At 48.6% G+C, this 20,500-nt stretch overlaps 1 protein-coding gene across 1 annotated transcript; it reads right to left on the reverse strand.

Moving 5' to 3' along the window:
* Positions 1-6,703: 6,703 nt before the first annotated feature.
* Positions 6,704-20,059, reverse strand: LOC147726730 (phytanoyl-CoA dioxygenase domain-containing protein 1-like). The gene is made up of 6 exons (XM_086962976.1): positions 19,930-20,059; positions 19,318-19,534; positions 18,188-18,279; positions 9,723-9,862; positions 7,814-7,918; positions 6,704-6,811 (listed from the first exon to the last, which is right to left on the reverse strand). The coding sequence occupies exons 1-6, from the start codon at positions 20,057-20,059 to the stop codon at positions 6,704-6,706; spliced, it is 792 nt and encodes a 263-aa protein (XP_086819102.1).
* Positions 20,060-20,500: the final 441 nt, after the last annotated feature.

A 20,500-nucleotide genomic window follows, 5' to 3' on the forward strand; every position in this document is an offset into this window, starting at 1 on the left:
AAATCTCAGGGTTCGCAAACCCCACTGTGGGTTCTTGTATCCTCACCAGTTGGCAGATTCTAGGTGCTGTGGGAGAGGGGCTCATAGGATCATATGGAGAAAGGGGAATAGATGGGGTACACAAGGTATCTTCTACTTAGGAGTCTTTTGCCTTTTTGCAAAAGATTCTCCACCACTGTGGCTTCCCTTTTCTGCAATTTAACTCCTGCATATTTATTTGGCCCCGCTCGCACACGTAGCCCGACAGCACGACCTCAACATAATCTCCTACACTGACGACACTCAGCTGATCCTCTCCCTCACCAAGGACCCCATCACAGCCAAAGCCAACCTCCGCAAAGGAATGAAGGCAGTCGCCGACTGGATGAAGACCAGCCGTCTGAAGCTGAACTCGGACAAGATGGAGGTCCTCATCCTTGGCTCCAACCCTTCAGCCTGGGATGACTCCTGGTGGCCGACGGCACTGGAGGCAGCCCCGACACCCACCGACCACGCACGCAACCTGGGAATCATCCTCGACTCAGCGCTCTCAATGACCAAGCAAGTCAACGCCGTCTCCTCCTCCTGCTTCAACACCCTGCGCATGCTCCGCAAGATCTACAGATGGATCCTGACAGATACAAGAAAGACAGTCATCGAGGCCATCGTCAGCAGCAGACTCGACTACGGAAATGCCCTCTACACGGGAGCCCCGACTAAGCTCATCAAACGACTACAACACATCCAAAACGCCTCGGTACAAGTGATCCTCGACGTACCACGCCACAGCCACATCACCCCCCACCTGCACTGGCTCCCTGTCAACAAGAGGATATCCTTCAAGCTCCTCACCCACGCACACAAGGCACTCCACAAGATTGGCCCAGCCTACCTCAACAGATGGCTCTCCTTCTACATCCCCAACCGCCAGCTCCGCTCCGTCAACGTCCCGCGCATTCGAAGAACAACCACAGGTGGGAGATCCTTCTCCCACCTCGCCGCCAACACATGGAACACCCTCCCACTGAGCGGTACGGCAGCACAGCAAGAAGACTCGCAGCGCTGGCCAATGCCATTTCCCCATCAATGATGGCGGTGTGCGGTGAGAAAGCAATAGTTTTTTTCTGATTGAAAACTTTATTCTGTATTTTGTACACTTTGTTAGCCCATGGTATTCCCAGCAGCCGGTATATCTCGTGAAGTGCATTGAACATTTTAGCAAGCATAAACCCTTTTTAGGTCAAGCCTAGAGGCAGTGCGCATGCGCTGCTCACTCTGCGAGGCGTGCTGTATTAGGGGATGCACTAGCAGCCCCGCCCACTCTCTGCCCATATTTGTCATTAGCTTTGTGTCATTGTCTTTCACAAATGCTGGCTTCCTATTCATTATGAGGCTTGTTAGTCCCTCCTTAGTACCACCTTATCTCCATTTGTTACTGCCCATAAGGACTGGACCTTTTTATTTTTACTTTAAGAAGCTTTATTTGAAAAACAACAAGATATACAAAAGACCAGCAGTACAGAGTTAACATATTAAAATAGAAGTATAACGGAAGAATTGGCTAGTGCACTAAGAAAAATAGAAGCTGTTTTAAATTTGATAGGGAATAAGGACGGAAGATGGCGAAGGGGGAAGTGAAGGGGAGGAGAGAAAGGAAAAATTGCTTACACAATGGTATAGTAGAATAATGCATATTACATATTATTAAGGAACGTGAATAAATTCCTAATTATTTAATGCAAACAAAAAGCCAACCAGGGTAAAAAAGCGAAGAACAAAGAAAGTAAACATTCAAGGAGGTTTAAAGTTTTCAGAATTTAAACGAGATTTATCTGTTAAAACTAGCCGGTCTAAATAAGAAGTAAGAGGTAACCAAAAAAACCTTATTAACTATTAGCTTACAGGAGGTGGCGAAAGCAATCTCAAGTCGATGAAAATGGCAAATGCTATTCCACCAGTGTTGAACAGAGAGTCTTGTAAGTGTTTTCCAGTTGAGAGAGATATGTTGGAAAGCTAGGACAAGCATAAGGTTGAAGAGACATGGTTATGGGAGGGTAGATCCGAGGAATGAGAAAGACTTCCAGAGAAAAGAAGAGGGATGGATTAAGAAATGGAAATATTAAACAGGCGAGAAAGATAGGACCAGACTTTCCCCCAAAAGATAAAAACCGAAGGGCAAAGGAAGAGAAGATGTATAATATTGGCATTAGAAGAGCCACAAGTCCAACAATTAGAATCAGTAGAATGGGAAAATCGGGCTATAGAAGCAGGGGCGAGATATTGTTTATGGTAGAGGAAAAACATAGATTGGGTAAGAGAAGCAGAGTGAGAGATTTTTAGAGAACCTAACCAGTTTGTCCCAGAAGATGATAGACCATTTGCATCCCAGGTGATTCCCAAGAAAGTTCCAATTTGGATTTTGCCAGTTCTGGATTAGGAGCTGAGAAATATTTGTAGGTGAGAGAACCTTTGGGTAGAGGAAGAAGTATCTTAAGAAGAGAAATGTGGCCAATAGGAAGAGGTGAAGAAAGAAGAGAGTAGTAAGTGTCGAGGAAAACCGCCATGAGAGTATTGAATTTCTGCAAACAGGACTGGGGACAATAGAATAAGTCTTGAAATTGGGGAAAGGAACATGGAGATAATCCATCAAAAAGGTTTTTGACCCAAAATATGCCCTTTAGCCTCCAAGCTTTCCAAAAATTTGGTCTGTTATTATGAGAATAAGGGAATTATGCCAAATAGGAGAATTTAAAAAGGATTCTCTAGAGATGGGATTAGGTTGCATCAAAGGCTTCAAAAGGGAACAAGTGTGTTTAAACAAAGGAAGAGCGGTATAAGGGGTTTTGGCAGAAAAAGTCATAACTTCCTTTAACGAGAAGGGTAATAATGTTTGTTTTATGTATAGCCAAAGGGGAGTGAAGGGGGAAGGTTTGGAAAGGGGCCATTTCAAAACCTGATGAAGGGAAAAGGACTTGTGATAGAGACGAAAGTCAGGAAAGTTCACACCTCCATTAGACTTTATCTTGCGAAGAGAAGATAAGGTGATCCTGGCTTTTTTATTTTTTCCAAAGAAATTTAGATAGACAAGAATCAATACTTTTGAAAAATTAAACAGGAATATGAATGGGGAGCATGGAGTATGTATAGATCAAAATAGGGGTAATCATTTTAATTAAGTCTAACCGGCCCCACCAAGAAAGAACAAGCATTTACAATGCAATGGTCTCGTCTTTGTTACAGTTAGAGCTATTGGCATTGCTCATGACATTTTTGTTTTTAAAACATATAAATAAATGGCATTGTCATTTACAATGTCAATAGTTTAATCTCTCGAAAATGCGAGATCTATTGCATTTGCACCCACACACACACACAAAGCCACACACAGAGCCACATGCACCGACAGAGCCACACACAGAGCCACACGCACCCACACACACACAGCCACACACACAGAGCCACACACACAGAGCCACACACACAGAGCCACACACAGACAGAGCCACACACAGACAGAGCCACACACACACAGAGCCACACACACACAGACAGAGCCACACAGACAGAGCCACACACACACAGACAGAGGCACACACACACACACACACAGACAGAGCCACACACACACACAGAGCCACACACAGACAGAGCTACACACACAGAGCCACACACATACACAGACAGAGCACACACAGACAGAGCAACACACACACACACAGAGACAGAGCCACACAAACCCACAGACAGAGCCACACACACACAGACAGAGCCACACACACAGACAGAGCCACGCACACAAAGAGCTACACAGAGCCCAACACACACACAGAGCCCAACACACACACATACACACACACACACACAGAGCCCAATACACACACACACACACACCCAAACAGTCACACACACACACACACACACACCCAGTACCCGACCCATATAGTTGTTCACACACCCACTCAGACCACTACAGACCCATACAGCCACTCACACACCCACTCACAGGCCCATACAGCTACTCACTGACCTCTACGGTCACCCACTCTCAAACAATATAGTTTGCAGTCAGGAAAATAAGTTAAAAAAATACCTTCGAAATTCACAATAAAAAACAGAGATTATAGAGACATAGGATATAACATTTTCAAAAACCTTTGATATTCACTAAAAAAACAAAGGTAGGACATTACAATTTTGCTCAGATTTCACTCGTACAAAACCAGTGAAATTCAGCAGTCAGTTACCAGAGCTAACTATACGTTACGCCCCCACAATGCACTGCTTATGACCTCACATATTACATCACTAATGACATCATCCATAGAATCATTCACACACCCAGTCGCACACCCACACTACCTTTCACACACCCAGTTACACCCATACAACCACTCACAAACCCATACAACACTTCACACACCCACTCACACAAACATTCACATACCCACTGACACTCGTACACAACCACTCACACACCCACTCACACATCTACTTACACACCCATACAATCACTCACACACCCACACAACCATTCACACACCCAGCTAACACCCATACAATCACTCACACACCCATATAACACTTAGCACACCCACTCACACAAACACTCACACACCCATTGATACCCCTACACAACCACTCACACACCTACTTACACACCCATACAACCACTCACACATCCAGTTTCACCCATACAACCACTCACACACCCATATAACACTTAGCACACCCACTCACACAAACATTCACACACTCATTGACACCCCTACACACCCACTCACACACCCACTCACACATCCACTTACACATTCATACAACCACTCACACACACAGTCACACACCTATACAAACACTCTGGCACTCAGCCCCCTTCCCGGGCCGATTTTCGTCCTAGGGGAACCCATCCTCCAGGGCCCAGTCTTAACTGAATGGGGATGGAGGCCATGTGGCCCCCTCCCCAGGTCAATTTCGGCATCCCCATCCCCTGGGGCCCAGGCATAAATATATACATTTTTAAAGTTGCGTGGGTCTGCACGGCCCCCCTCCCTGGGCCAATTTAGGCACCGGGAACCCCATTCCCCAGACATAAACAAATGGGGAAGGTGGGCTGCATGACCCTTTCCCCAGACCAATTATTGGCACAAGTTCCCAAACCCCCTGGGCCTGGCCATGTCACCTGGGTGCCCTGGGAACACAGTGTGCACAATGGGGATCATGAGGGGAACCTCAAGGCCCCCGCGTTCCCGGCTGGCTCCTGGCTTCCTGCTGTATGAACAAGCGCTGGAGCCCCCACTTTTTTTGCCATATTTACTATAAATTCGCAACACATTTTTAAAAAAATGCTTTTTTAGCCTGCAGGATGCCTTTGGGACCCCAAGACCAAGGCTTGGAGGTCAGGATATCCCTACCCTGCCCCCTTTTCTTTTTATTTTTTTTAACTTTTTTGGGGGGACTCAGCAGAAGCAGAGTCCCAAGATGGCTGTTAACACTTTCTGGTTGCAGTGTTGGCAGCCCCAATCAGTTATGCCGTTCTCTGCACAAGCTTGCTATTATTGGTGAATTAGCCAGCAATCGGAGATATCTAAATTTGGTTTCCTTAAATTTCTCAACAACTACTGAATGGATTTACACCAAATAATAGCAGTTCGGGCTGCAGCCCTGTCTAAAGAGTTAAGGGGAATTAGCATCGAAAAGGCACTTTTGTTGACCCCCTTATTGCTCAGCCCCTACTTGACAGATCTCCCTAAAACTTTCCATGCACAACAAGACTCATCGTGACCCTTCGTTGGAAAGTCTTGTGAAGAGTTGTCATACAGCGCCAAAGATACAGGCAACTTTAATCAATCACATGTACCCAGTAGTCCAGTGCAGACGCGTTTCGGGCCTCGAGCTTTTTGTCAGAGGCATCCTGCATGAAAACTGCATCATTACCACAGGATATATCCACTCTTTTATGTCAATCATATCATATGTATTTATATAGTCACTCAATGATCGATATTTACCAATGCGGGCTTGTTAGTGAGGCCAGTTGCAATGAGGAAGGCTGAATATGGTCCTAGTGGGACTGTCCTAGACTTCTAGATCGAAGTAAATTGATCTAAATTGATCTAGAGTTCCTTATGTACCGGCATGTATCCAAATTCATGATTAAAATGAGACCAGCTTAAAATGAGACCAGCCTCCTCGTTACATATTTCTCAAGCTGGAATCATCTAGATGTGTTGAAAATCAAAAGTGGTACTCTTATCCAAAATGTACTGATACATATTTATTTTACTTTTGTACAAAAATAATACAAAAAGACATTCGCACTTTTGACTGTAAATCTGTCTTCCAGCTGTATGTTTAGCTCAATAAATAAACATTAATAAAATAGAATTACATATAATCAGGCAGTTAAGATTCAAAAACAGGATGCAGGCTTGTGTTTTCTAATAAAAGTGCAATGCAGTGCAAAAAGGAATTCACATTATCAATTCTGAAACCGCAATTGTTTGTTTTATGGTAACAGTTGCAGCACCTTTTGTCCTACCATCCAAACATTATTGTAGACAATATTAAGTCTCACTGCAAGATGTTAAAAAAGAGGAAATACATATTTGAACCTATAGGGCTCTATCTGAGATCAGGAATGAACCTGCACCATGCAGCAGCATGTTACTGGCAGTTATGAACTACATGAAGAGAGGAATGTATCTCCTGATGATGCTCTGCAGAGGTGTCAGAAGGTCTTGGAGAAAAAGTTGGGTGCATGATCTGTAAAATGCTGGAATTCATCTGTTCCTGCAACAAGCACGGTGGCGGGGAAGGAGCGGGGGCGCTCGGGGTCCTGGAATCAGAGAGGAGAGAAGTGCATTAGAATGAGGGCATTCAGACGTGGGAGAATACAAGACCTTATATTAGAGGACCTACACTGGTGTCATGTAGTGAGGGAGAAAAGGGCATGATCAACCAAATCTCTAAAGCGTGTACTCTACAACAAAAACTAACCATAAACCTTCCCTCTCTTTCAAAACAGCCTAAGAACCAGCGCTAGCTAAATCCCCAAACTATCTAGCATTCAAACCTGCCTCTCTTATAGAACAACCTAACTACCCAAACTATCTAAATCCCCAAATTATTGAACCTTCAAACCTGCCTCTCTTATAGAAAAACCTAACTACCCAAACTATCTAAATCCCTAAAGTATTGAACCTTCAAACCTGCCTCTCTTATAAAACTAACGACCATAACTATCTAAATCCCCAAACTATTGAACATTCAAATCTGCCTCTCTTATATAACTAATGACCATAACTATCTAAATCCCCAAACTATTGAACCTTCAAACCTGTATATAACTAACAACCAAAACTATCAAACTCCCCAAACTATTGAACCTTCAAAACTATATATAACTAACAACCAAAACTATTCTAAATCCCCAAACTATTGAACCTTCAAACCTGCCTCTCTTATATAACTAACAACCAAAACTATCTAACTCCCCAAACTATTGAACCTTCAAACCTGCCTCTCATATATGACTACCAAAACTATTTAAATCTCACAACTGACCTTCAAACCTGCCTCTCTTATACAACTAACAACCAAAAACTCCCTAAATCCCCAAACTATTGAACCTTCAAGCATACCTCTCTTACATAACTAGCAACCAAAACTATCTAAATCCCCAAACACACACAGTTTGGAGTAGAAATGCGGGCACACAAACACATGTGCATGGATGCACACACACAAACACATACGGTCCACACTGTCACTCTTGTCGTCTAATAAACCCACTGACACACAACCATACTGACAGTCTGAAGGAGAGGGTTGTACTCACCTCCACGGGGTAGGCTGTGGTGGGGACGTAGCGAATAACGAAGCCACATCTGCGTCTGTGGGACCTGTTCGGTTCACTGGCGTGGACTGTCAACCCGTCGTGGATCTGACGAGAGAAATGTAGGATATGAGCCGTGCTTATCTGCCAAAAATGTACGTGCTAGTGCCCAATGTGTTACTCACTGGTCCACTGCAGCTGGCACTTAATGCGTCACTTTTTTACCTTTAAGATTTGTCATTGTTTTAAGTTCAAGGCCCTCATATTCGCCTTTAAGATCATGAAGAACGAAGGCCCGGAGCTACTCCGTTCGCTGTTGACCCCCTACAAACCCAAACGTAATCTCAGGTCCATGGGGCAACACCTAGCAATGGTACCCCACACTAAGTTCTGCCGCATCGGAGGGCGCTCCTTCAAACTATTGGGGGCCAAATTATGGAACTCCCTTCCCCTCCACATCCGATGCATCGACAATATTCTAGCTTTCCGCAGAGCGACCAAAACCTATCTCTTTCCCTCCCTTTAGGTCCCTCCCTTCCCTTCGTTTCAGTTGGTTGTGTTATGGTTCCAGCGCCGGGACGCCCCGTTGCGGGGGCAGCTGTTTGCGCTTTACAAAACTGATAACATAACATAACATAACAAAGCTATATTAAATAATCCAGTTCTCTACTAATGATTATTAGTTAAAAATACACACAGACTGCCACCATGTGGTGGTTTCTCAGACATATGTGCCTGTGTTTACAGATAAGCACCAGAAAACACAGGCGCAAATTAAGCACTGGATATGGGACAGAGAAAAGAGAGGGAGCCACCTGAGATGCACCTCAAGGGGAAACTGAGTACATAGTCCTGAGGCACCCAAGGAAAGCTGTGAGTGCACAGCGCTGGTGCACCACAATGGGAGAGCAGTGAGTACACAGTGCTGGTGCACCCCAGGGGGAGCTGTGAGTACACAGTGCTGGTGCACCTGTGAGTACACAGTGTAGGTGCACCCCCAAGGGGAGCTGTGAGTACACAGTGTTGGTGCACCCCAAGGGGAGCTGTGACTACACAGTGCGGATGCATGCCCAGGGGGAGCAATGAGTACACCATGTGGGTGCACCTCTAGGGTAAGCTGTGAGTACACAGTGCTGGCATGCCCTCAAAGGAAGCTGTGAGTACACAGTGCTGGTGCACCCAAAGAAAGAGCTGTGAGTACACAGGGCTGGTGCACTCAAATGAGGAGCTGTGAGTACACTGTGTGGGTGCACCTCTAGGGTAAGCTGTGAGTACACAGTGCGGGTGCATGCCCAGGGTAAGCTGTGAGTACACAGTGCGGGGGCACCCAAACGAGGAGCTGTGAGTACACAGGCTGGTGCACTCAAATGAGGAGCTGTGAGTACACTGTATGGGTGCACCTCTAGGGTAAGCTGTGAGTACACAGTGCTGACGCACCCTCAAAGGAAGCTGTAAGTAAAGGGAGGTACAGTACATGGGCACCCTTAGGGGGGTTAGTGAGTACACACTACATGGGCACCCTTAAGCGGGGGTAGTGAGTACACAGTTCTGGGGCACCTTTAAGGGGGATAGTGAGTACACAGTTCTGATGCACCTTTAAGGGGGGCTGTGAGTACACAGTTCTGGGGCACCTTTAAGGGGGGTTGTGAGTACACAGTAATAAAGGCAAAAGGCTAATTATGGGAAGGGCGGTGCCATACATTGATGGATGTCTTGGCCCCGCCCACTTCCCGGCTGCCTCATTTATAAATGGGGGAATCACTGGTCTGCCTGACACCCACAATGCACCAGGCTCGAGTATCATGGCTTTTCATGTTACTTCGTAAGGTTGCAGTAACCCCTTGTTTGCCTATGAGAATAACCACAACTGTGAGACATGAGTCCAGGAAACGAAAGAGCGCTGTGAACTCACCGACATCTGCCCAGCCTGAAGAGGACACTCCACCGCCTTCTCTTCATCAACCAGGTGCCGCGGAATCTCCTGATTGGTGGACAGCATGTTCCCGGGGGTCATTGCTGTGCGGTGCTCCAGGACACCTTGTTTGTGACTTCCTGCAGAAGAAAGGGGGGTTGGAGTGAGGGAGGCAGTGATTCCTGGCCTGGGTACTCATGCAGTCCCCGCCTCTGTCTAAAATGAGGTGTCAGCACGGGCCACACCCACAATAATTATACACACATGTACCTTTAATTATCATGCGTGGAAAAGGCACCTGCCTGGTAAAGAATGCGTGGAAAAGACTGTGTGGTAAAGGCATATGCCTGGTAATAGAAGCGTGGTAAAGGCATGCGTGGAAAAGAATGCGTGGTAAAGACATCTGGGTGGTAAAGGAAGCGTGGTAAAGGCATGGGTGGAAAAGACTGCATGGTAAAGGATGCGTGGAAAAGACTGCGTGGTAAAGGCTTCTGCGTGGTAAAGGCATCTGTGTGGTAAAGGAAGCGTGGTAAAGGCATGTGTGGAAAAGACTGCGTGGTAAAGACATCAGGGTGGTAAAGGAAGCGTGGTAAAGGCATGGGTGGAAAAGACTGCGTGGTAAAGGCATCTGCGTGGTAAAGGATGCGTGGAAAAGACTGCGTGGTAAAGGCATCTGTGTGGTAAAAGAAGTGTGGTAAAGGCATGCATGGAAAAGACCGCGAGGTAAAGGCATTTGGGTGGTAGAGGTAGCGTGGTAAAGGCATGGGTGGAAAAGACTGCGTGGTAAAGGATGCGTGGAAAAGACTGCGTGGTAAAGGCATCTGCGTGGTAAAGACATCTGGGTGGTAAAGGAAGTGTGGTATAGGCATGGGTGTAAAAGACTGCGTGGTAAAGGCATCTGCGTGGTAAAGGATGCGTGAAACAGTCTGCGTGGTAAATGCATCTGCGTGGTAAAGGCATGCATGGAAAAGACTGCGTGGTAAAGGCATTTGCGTGGTAAAGGAAGCGTGGTAAAGGCATGCGTGGAAAAGACGCGTGGTAAAGGCATGCGTGGAAAAGACTGCATGGTAAAGGCATCTGCGTTTGTAAAGGATGCGTGGAAAAGACTGCATGGTAAAGGCATCTGCATGGTAATGGATGCGTGTAAAAGACTGCATAGTAAAGGCATATACGTGGTAAAGGATGCGTGGAATAGACTGCGTGGTAAAGGCATCTGCGTGGTAAAGGCATCTGCGTGGGCAAGACTGCATGGTAAAGGCATCTGCGTGGTATAGGATGCGTGTAAAAGATGCTTGGTAAAGGCATGCGTGGAAAAGACTGCGTGGTAAAGGATGTTTCCATCTAACAGAGGATCATGGAAGCTGAGCAAATACAGAGCCATTTCTGAACACTAGAACCCCCCGCGAGGACCCCGGGGATCTTTCATCGAGGCCTCACCAGCCCCCAGGAGTCTAGCCTCTGACACTAATCTGGGTGAAGATTGTAGGGTCATACTAGAGCCCTGTCTGACCAACCCTGTCCAATATCACTCTTTCAAGGCAGTGGTGCCCGTGATTTCAGGCAAAGACATCTCCGCCTGTAGAACCATAAGCAGCGTCCCTCTGTTAGGACCTCGTGTCCCCCCGCTCCAGCTGTACAGTAAAGCACGGGTCAGGGTTTGATTGGCTTTGAAAAATGTTGGCCCGGGCACCCTGAAAAAAGTGCCCCACATTTGCGGATTGCGGGGAAGATTTACAAGGACTGGCGCATCCCTGCAGATTAGCAGGGATGCGCCAGTAACGATGCGACACGCAATTCTATCCTTGCGCCACCACGGATGCGTCGCATTTACAATGCATTTAACAACAAGGGGTGGTGATGGACAGAGTTTCTGAATTAAGCAGAATACTCTCACCCAGTCAAGAAATCAGGGTTAGATCCAACACCGTTTTTTAGCTCACTGCACCATCCCCTTTTCTGAACCGTTTTTGGCCACTATAGGTGTGGCAGGGTATACTCAGACATGAGTCCCTTTCTCACTGCACCATCAGGATTCAAGCAAGCCGGGCCGAAGACGGCTGAAATGCCAGAAACCGATCCCCGGTAGCTTGTCTCCTTTCTGGTGAAGAATTGGCTTGGTAGTTTAGTCTGCCCTGTTCCCATGATGCACTGGGCCAGGGACAGACTGATTTGCATATAGCCAGGTTCTGAGCTGGGATGGTGCAGTGAGATAAATAACGGTGATGGATCAAGCCCTGATCTTTGGACTGGATATGAGTGGTCTGCTTAATTCAGACACTCTGTTCATCACCACCCCCTTTTCTGAATCGTTTTTGGCCACTATAGGTGTGGCAGGGTATACTCAGACATGAGTCCCTTTCTCACTGCACCATCAGGATTCAAGCAAGCCGGGCCGAAGACGGCTGAAATGCCAGAAACCGGTCCCCGGTAGCTTATCTCCTTTCTGGTGAGGAATTGGCTTGGTAGTTTAGTCTGCCCTGTTCCCATGATGCACTGGGCCAGGGACAGACTGATTTGCATATAGCCAGGTTCTGAGCTGGGATGGTGCAGTGAGATAAATAACGGTGATGGATCAATCCCTGATCTTTGGACTGGGTAAGAGTGGTCTGCTTAATTCAGACACTCTGTTCATCACCACCCCCTTTTCTGAATCGTTTTTGGCCACTATAGGTGTGGCAGGGTATACTCAGACATGAGTCCCTTTCTCATTGCACCATCAGGATTCAAGCAAGCCGGGCTGAAGACGGCTGAAATGCCAGAAACCGGTCTCCGGTAGCTTGTCTCCTTTCTGGTGAAGAATTGGCTTGGTAGTTTAGTCTGCCCTGTTCCCATGATGCACTGGGCCAGGGACAGACTGATTTGCATATAGCCAGGTTCTGAGCTGGGATGGTGCAGTGAGATAAATAACGGTGATGGATCAAGCCCTGATCTTTGGACTGGGTAAGAGTGGTCTGCTTAATTCAGACACTCTGTTTATCACCACCCCCTTTTCTGAATCGTTTTTGGCCACTATAGGTGTGGCAGGGTATACTCAGACATGAGTCCCTTTCTCACGGCACCATCAGGATTCAAGCAAGCCGGGCCGAAGACGGCTGAAATGCCAGAAACCGGTCCCCGGTAGCTTGTCTCCTTTCTGGTGAAGAATTGGCTTGGTAGTTTAGTCTGCCCTGTTCCCATGATGCACTGGGCCAGGGACAGAGTGATTTGCATATAGCCAGGTTCTGAGCTGGGATGGTGCAGTGAGATAAATAACGGTGATGGATCAAGCCCTGATCTTTGGACTGGGTAAGAGTGGTCTACTTAATTCAGACACTCTGTTCATCACCACCCCCTTTTCTGAATCGTTTTTGGCCACTATAGGTGTGGCAGGGTATACTCAGACATAAGTCCCTTTCTCACTGCACCATCAGGATTCAAGCAAGCCGGGCCGAAGACGGCTGAAATGCCAGAAACCGGTCCCCGGTAGCTTGTCTCCTTTCTGGTGAAGAATTGGCTTGGTAGTTTAGTCTGCCCTGTTCCCATGATGCACTGGGCCAGGGACAGACTGATTTGCATATAGCCAGGTTCTGAGCTGGGATGGTGCAGTGAAATAAATAACGGTGATGGATCAAGCCCTGATCTTTGGACTGGGTAAGATTGGTCTGCTTAATTCAGATACTCTGTTCATCACCACCCCCTTTTCTGAATCGTTTTTGGCCACTATAGGTGTGGTAGGGTATACTCAGACATGAGTCCCTTTCTCACTGCACCATCAGGATTCAAGCAAACCGGGCCGAAGACGGCTGAAATGCCAGAAACCGGTCCCCGGTAGCTTGTCTCCTTTCTGGTGAAGAATTGGCTTGGTAGTTTAGTCTGCCCTGTTCCCATGATGCACTGGGCCAGGGACAGACTGATTTGCATATAGCCAGGTTCTGAGCTGGGATGGTGCAGTAAGATAAATAACGGTGATGGATCAAGCCCTGATCTTTGGACTGGGTAAGAGTGGTCTGCTTAAATTCAGACACTTTGTTCATCACCACCCCCTTTTCTGAATCGTTTTTGGCCACTATATGTGTGGCAGGGTATACTCAGACATGAGTCCCTTTCTCACTGCACCATCAGGATTCAAGCAAGCCGGGCCGAAGACGGCTGAAATGCCAGAAACCGGTCCCCGGTAGCTTGTCTCCTTTCTGGTGAAGAATTGGCTTGGTAGTTTAGTCTGCCCTGTTCCCATGATGCACTGGGCCAGGGACAGACTGATTTGCATATAGCCAGGTTCTGAGCTGGGATGGTGCAGTGAGATAAATAACGGTGATGGATCAAGCCCTGATCTTTGGACTGGGTAAGATTGGTCTGCTTAATTCAGACACTCTGTTCATCACCACCCCCTTTTCTGAATCGTTTTTGGCCACTATAGGTGTGGCAGGGTATACTCAGACATGAGTCCCTTTCTCACTGCACCATCAGGATTCAAGCAAGCCGGGCCGAAGACGGCTGAAATGCCAGAAACTGGTCCCCGGTAGCTTGTCTCCTTTCTGGTGAAGAATTGGCTTGGTAGTTTAGTCTGCCCTGTTCCCATGATGCACTGGGCCAGGGACAGACTGATTTGCATATAGCCAGGTTCTGAGCTGGGATGGTGCAGTGAGATAAATAACGGTGATGGATCAAGCCCTGATCTTTGGACTGGATAAGAGTGGTCTGCTTAATTCAGACACTCTGTTCATCACCACCCCCTTTTCTGAATCGTTTTTGGCCACTATAGGTGTGGCAGGGTATACTCAGACATGAGTCCCTTTCTCAATGCACCATCAGGATTCAAGCAAGACGGGCCGAAGACGGCTGAAATGCCAGAAACCGGTCCCCGGTAGCTTATCTCCTTTCTGGTGAAGAATTGGCTTGGTAGTTTAGTCTGTCCTGTTCCCATGATGCACTGGGCCAGGGACAGACTGATTTGCATATAGCCAGGTTCTGAGCTGGGATGGTGCAGTGAGATAAATAACGGTGATGGATCAATCCCTGATCTTTGGACTGGGTAAGAGTGGTCTGCTTAATTCAGACACTCTGTTCATCACCACCCCCTTTTCTGAATCGTTTTTGGCCACTATAGTTGTGGCAGGGTATACTCAGACATGAGTCCCTTTCTCATTGCACCATCAGGATTCAAGCAAGCCGGGCTGAAGACGACTGAAATGCCAGAAACCGGTCCCCGGTTGCTTGTCTCCTTTCTGGTGAAGAATTGGCTTGGTAGTTTAGTCTGCCCTGTTCCCATGATGCACTGGGCCAGGGACAGACTGATTTGCATATAGCCAGGTTCTGAGCTGGGATGGTGCAGTGAGATAAATAACGGTGATGGATCAAGCCCTGATCTTTGGACTGGGTAAGAGTGGTCTGCTTAATTCAGACACTCTGTTTATCACCACCCCCTTTTCTGAATCGTTTTTGGCCACTATAGGTGTGGCAGGGTATACTCAGACATGAGCCCCTTTCTCACTGCACCATCAGGATTCAAGCAAGCCGGGCCGAAGACGGCTGAAATGCCAGAAACCGGTCCCCGGTAGCTTGTCTCCTTTCTGGTGAAGAATTGGCTTGGTAGTTTAGTCTGCCCTGTTCCCATGATGCACTGGGCCAGGGACAGAGTGATTTGCATATAGCCAGGTTCTGAGCTGGGATGGTGCAGTGAGATAAATAACGGTGATGGATCAAGCCCTGATCTTTGGACTGGGTAAGAGTGGTCTGCTTAATTCAGACACTCTGTTCATCACCACCCCCTTTTCTGAATCGTTTTTGGCCACTATAGGTGTGGCAGGGTATACTCAGACATAAGTCCCTTTCTCACTGCACCATCAGGATTCAAGCAAGCCGGGCCGAAGACGGCTGAAATGCCAGAAACCGGTCCCCGGTAGCTTGTCTCCTTTCTGGTGAAGAATTGGCTTGGTAGTTTAGTCTGCCCTGTTCCCATGATGCACTGGGCCAGGGACAGACTGATTTGCATATAGCCAGGTTCTGAGCTGGGATGGTGCAGTGAAATAAATAACGGTGATGGATCAAGCCCTGATCTTTGGACTGGGTAAGATTGGTCTGCTTAATTCAGACACTCTGTTCATCACCACCCCCTTTTCTGAATCGTTTTTGGCCACTATAAGTGTGGTAGGGTATACTCAGACATGAGTCCCTTTCTCACTGCACCATCAGGAGTCAAGCAAACCGGGCCGAAGACGGCTGAAATGCCAGAAACCGGTCCCCGGTAGCTTGTCTCCTTTCTGGTGAAGAATTGGCTTGGTAGTTTAGTCTGCCCTGTTCCCATGATGCACTGGGCCAGGGACAGACTGATTTGCATATAGCCAGGTTCTGAGCTGGGATGGTGCAGTAAGATAAATAACGGTGATGGATCAAGCCCTGATCTTTGGACTGGGTAAGAGTGGTCTGCTTAAATTCAGACACTCTGTTCATCACCACCCCCTTTTCTAAATCGTTTTTGGCCACTATATGTGTGGCAGGGTATACTCAGACATGAGTCCCTTTCTCACTGCACCATCAGGATTCAAGCAAGCCGGGCCGAAGACGGCTGAAATGCCAGAAACCGGTCCCCGGTAGCTTGTCTCCTTTCTGGTGAAGAATTGGCTTGGTAGTTTAGTCTGCCCTGTTCCCATGATGCACTGGGCCAGGGACAGACTGATTTGCATATAGCCAGGTTCTGAGCTGGGATGGTGCAGTGAGATAAATAACGGTGATGGATCAAGCCCTGATCTTTGGACTGGGTAAGAGTGGTCTGCTTAATTCAGACACTCTGTTCATCACCACCCCCTTTTCTGAAGCATTTACAATGCGGCACACCATGGCTCAGGGATAGACAGATGCATGTTGCATCTGATGGTGTAAGCTTGGTGCATGGCTGGAGTTATGTCGCAGGCGCGACGCAACTCCAGCAATGTTCAGGGACCACCCATACCTAACGTGCTGCGCCACTCCTTACGCCTGCTTCAAGCAGGCGTAAGGTTTTGTTGCAGCAGCCTCTGAAAAATGACTCCGTGAAATCTTGTAGATATCACAGCGTCACTTTTATGAGGCTTTTTCCGACGGAACGCCCACCCTGCATACATTAAACCTGACGCAGGTTTACTGTGGTGCAGGGCTTTACAACGTGACGCATCTCCCTAGATGCATCAGGTTGTAAATAAGTCGCAACGTGGCGCATGGTTTACGCCGCCGCTGCGTCACAGAAGTGACGCAACAGCGGCGTAAATGTGACACAATTGACTTGTAAATCTGCCCGCGTCTTTTTTTAAAACACTGCTTCAGTGTTTTAAGTGTTATAAAAAGAAGTTGGGGGATTTCTAAAAGAGAGGTGTGTTTTATCTTAACGTGACTGAGATTAATAAAATGCGATTGTTGCTAGGACACTGTGCTGCTGGACTAGTTTACACTGGTGAACCACCCCTGAATATAAGTGAGGCCACTTGGCTCAGCCCCCTGCCCCTGCTCAATTTGCATACATTAATGGGCGGGACCAGTCTGAGACTGGGAATGATACCTCCGGCCCCTTGGTAAAAGGGGGGTAACAGAGGTCCATTTGCCTCCGCAAAGGCTGCTCAGGCCCTCACTGGGCGGAGCAGGACAGACAGCCCATATCGACCACCACGCTGCCCAAAAATGCGGCCCATTGCCCGAGTGCCCCCTTACCAATCCGACCCTGGCACGGATCCCTCTATGTCATGACAACGGGACTCCCTGGTTAATAGATAGCCTACATTCCATGTTGTATAGCCCTGTCCTAGATCAATATGTCACGACACTGGGGCTCACTTTAAAGGAATGCACCATCTTCCATTCATATAACTCTCTCCCACATCCCTATGTCACGACAAAGAGGCTCCCTGGTTAACAGATGGCCTTCCTCCCATGCTATATAGCCCTGTCCTAGATCCCTCTGTCACAACACTGGGGCTAACTTTAAAGGAATACACCGTCTTCCATTCTGTATAACTCTCTCCCACGTCCCTATGTCATGACAAAGAGGCTCCCTGGTTAACAGATGGCCTTCCTCCCGTGCTGTTTAGTCCTGTCCCAGATCCCTCTGTCAGGAAACTGGGGCTCATTGTAAATGGATGCAGCATCTTCCATTCTGTATAACTCTCTACCACATCCCCATGTCATGACAATGGGACTCTCTGTCAAAGAGGTGCATTATCTTCCCTTCTAGATAACTCTCTCCCACATCCCTATGTCACGACATGGAGGCTCCTTGGTTAACAGATGGCCTCCCCTGCTGTATAGTCCTGTCCCAGATCCCTATGTCGCGACACTGGGGCTCAAGGTAAAGAGATGGCCTATCTAGCTCCCATGCTTTGGAGCCCTGTCCTAGATTCCTATGTGGTTACATTGGGGCTCACCAGTAGAGTATTAGCCCATCCCCCATTCTCAGCCAATCAGTGTTAAAGCTCCAGGCTGTTGTGATGGATGCATTGACTATGGGAGTTTATCCATACCTGGAATAACCTGCAGGACACCATTCTCTGCGTCTACGTCATCGAGGGCAAGCCACACTGAGGCCACCGGGCCCCCCTCGAAGCCCCAATACCTGGAAGTAAAAGGAGGAGGACTGCGTCAGCCAAACATCCGCAAACCCTGGGGCATGAGGGCACAGGATAGCACATGAGGGCACAGGATAGCACATGAGGGCACAGGATGGCACATGAGGGCATAGGATGGCACATGAGGGCACAGGATGGCACATGAGGGCACATCATAGCACATGAGGGCTCAGGATGACACATGAGGGCACAGGATGGCACATGATGGCACAGGATGGCACATTAAGGTATAGGATGGCACAAGATGGCACATGATGATACAGAATAACCCCTGAGAGCACCGTATGGCACATGGGGGCACAGCATAGCACATGAGGGTACGGGATAGTACATGAGGGCACAGGATGGCTATTGATGGCACAGGCTGGCACATGAAGGCATCGGATGGCACAGGATGGAACATGATGGTACAGGATAATACATGAGAGCACAGTATGGCACATGAGGGCACAGGATGGCACACGAGGGCACGGGATGGCTATTGATGACACAGGATGGCACATCAAGGCATGGATGGCACATTTTGACACATGAGGGCACAGGATGGCATATGATGGCACAAGAGGACACACAATAGCACATGAGGGCAGAGGGTGACGAGGGCACAGGATAGCACATGATGGCTCAGGATGGCATACAAAGGGCATAGTATAACACATGAAGGGACAGGATGGCAGATGATGGCACAGTATGGTGCATGAGGGCATAATAAGCCACATGATGGCACATGAGAGCACAGGATGACACATGGTGATGTGTGTCTGGTAGTGCAGCCAGCCATATGCCCTCATGTACTGCCTAGATGAAAGATGCTGTAATCTACCCTGTGTGTGCCCCTCCCAACCCGACCTGTGTATTAAACACCACATGGTCCCCACCAGGTAGCCTATTAATCAGACGGCACCAGGCTCAGGTGGCAGGAATGTCATCCTTTGGCCTTACCCTTGAAGTACAAACAGACACATCACCCCTGCTGATCCCTCCCCTCCCCCACCCTGGAGCCAGCACCCCGCAGTCTGACTTACTTGATGTCCTGGTGCCAGGCCACGTAGGGGGCGCTGTTCCCTCGGTGGGGCACGTCGGAGGCCGGGTATTTACAGATGAACCTGGAGTCCAGCAGGACCACGTGGGGCCCCAGCACGGCGGTGATGGTCTGGAGGGTGTGCGGGTGGGTGGCGAGGCCCAGCACCCACGGCAGGCGCAGGTGGGCGTTGTGCAGGCTGTACTGGGCGTGCTCCTTCCCTGCAGGGTGAGAAAGCAAAAGACACACGGATGATGGACGGAGTGCAAAGCAAATCAAACATTCACCCCCAGTCAAGAGGTCTGGGTTCAATCCATCGTTCTTTTGCTGACCTTGCCACCCCAGTTTAGACCCAGCCTGCAGGGGACACAAGGAGGGGGTTAGTCTCTACACCGAGAGGCCTCTAAACCGAGGGGCTTATATATGGGAATGGTGGCACCAACAGCTTCTGGGCACAGTATAACGCTGCTCAGGGCCACGCAGAGTGGCTTTGCGGAGCTTCATAAATTTGGCCTGGGGCTTTGCCTCCTGCATGTACCACTTAGCATGGTGCAAGCATGACGCAAGGCCCTCATAAATAAACCCCGAGAGATAAGGCTGCCCTCCCTGCACCTACCAAACTCCTCCTCCAGCTCCTCGAAGGCCCTCCTGGCGCCCTCCAGCTCCTCCGGGTCCAGCACTGGCACTGACGTCAGGAAGCCCCGGGCATCATAAAGGGTCTTCATGTGCTGAGGGTCCGCCTCCATGATGAGGGCGAGGACTCGGACCCCGCTTCTTGTGCCAGGGATGGGGGTCTGCCGCCGGGCTCCTGAGAGCTGAGCCCCAGATGTGGATATGTTCCTCTGGCACCGGACTCCAGATGTTGTCCTTCACCTCCAGAGGTGCTGATGCTCCAGGCGTGTTCTCCTGGCTCCCAAGACGCAGGTGCTCCAGATGTGGCCCTGTGGCTCCCCAGGTGCTGGAGATTCTGTACCCTGGTGTTCAAGAGCTCCAGATGTGAATGTTTCCTCCTGCCACTTGCAGTGCTGGAGCTCCAGGTGTTGCTGGGGGTCACTGCCGCTGTCTGTCCACCCTCCTCTGCCTCGGCATCTTATGTAGGCCCGCTCAGACCCGCCCCCGCCCCGGGCCGGGGCTGCACTCCCATGACGTCGCCACAGCCGGGGGCTGCTTTCGGTTTTTCCCATTAA

The sequence above is a fragment of the Lissotriton vulgaris genome, chromosome 3_1 (assembly GCF_964263255.1).
Source record: "Lissotriton vulgaris chromosome 3_1, aLisVul1.2, whole genome shotgun sequence".
Taxonomy (NCBI): Eukaryota; Metazoa; Chordata; class Amphibia; order Caudata; family Salamandridae; genus Lissotriton; species Lissotriton vulgaris.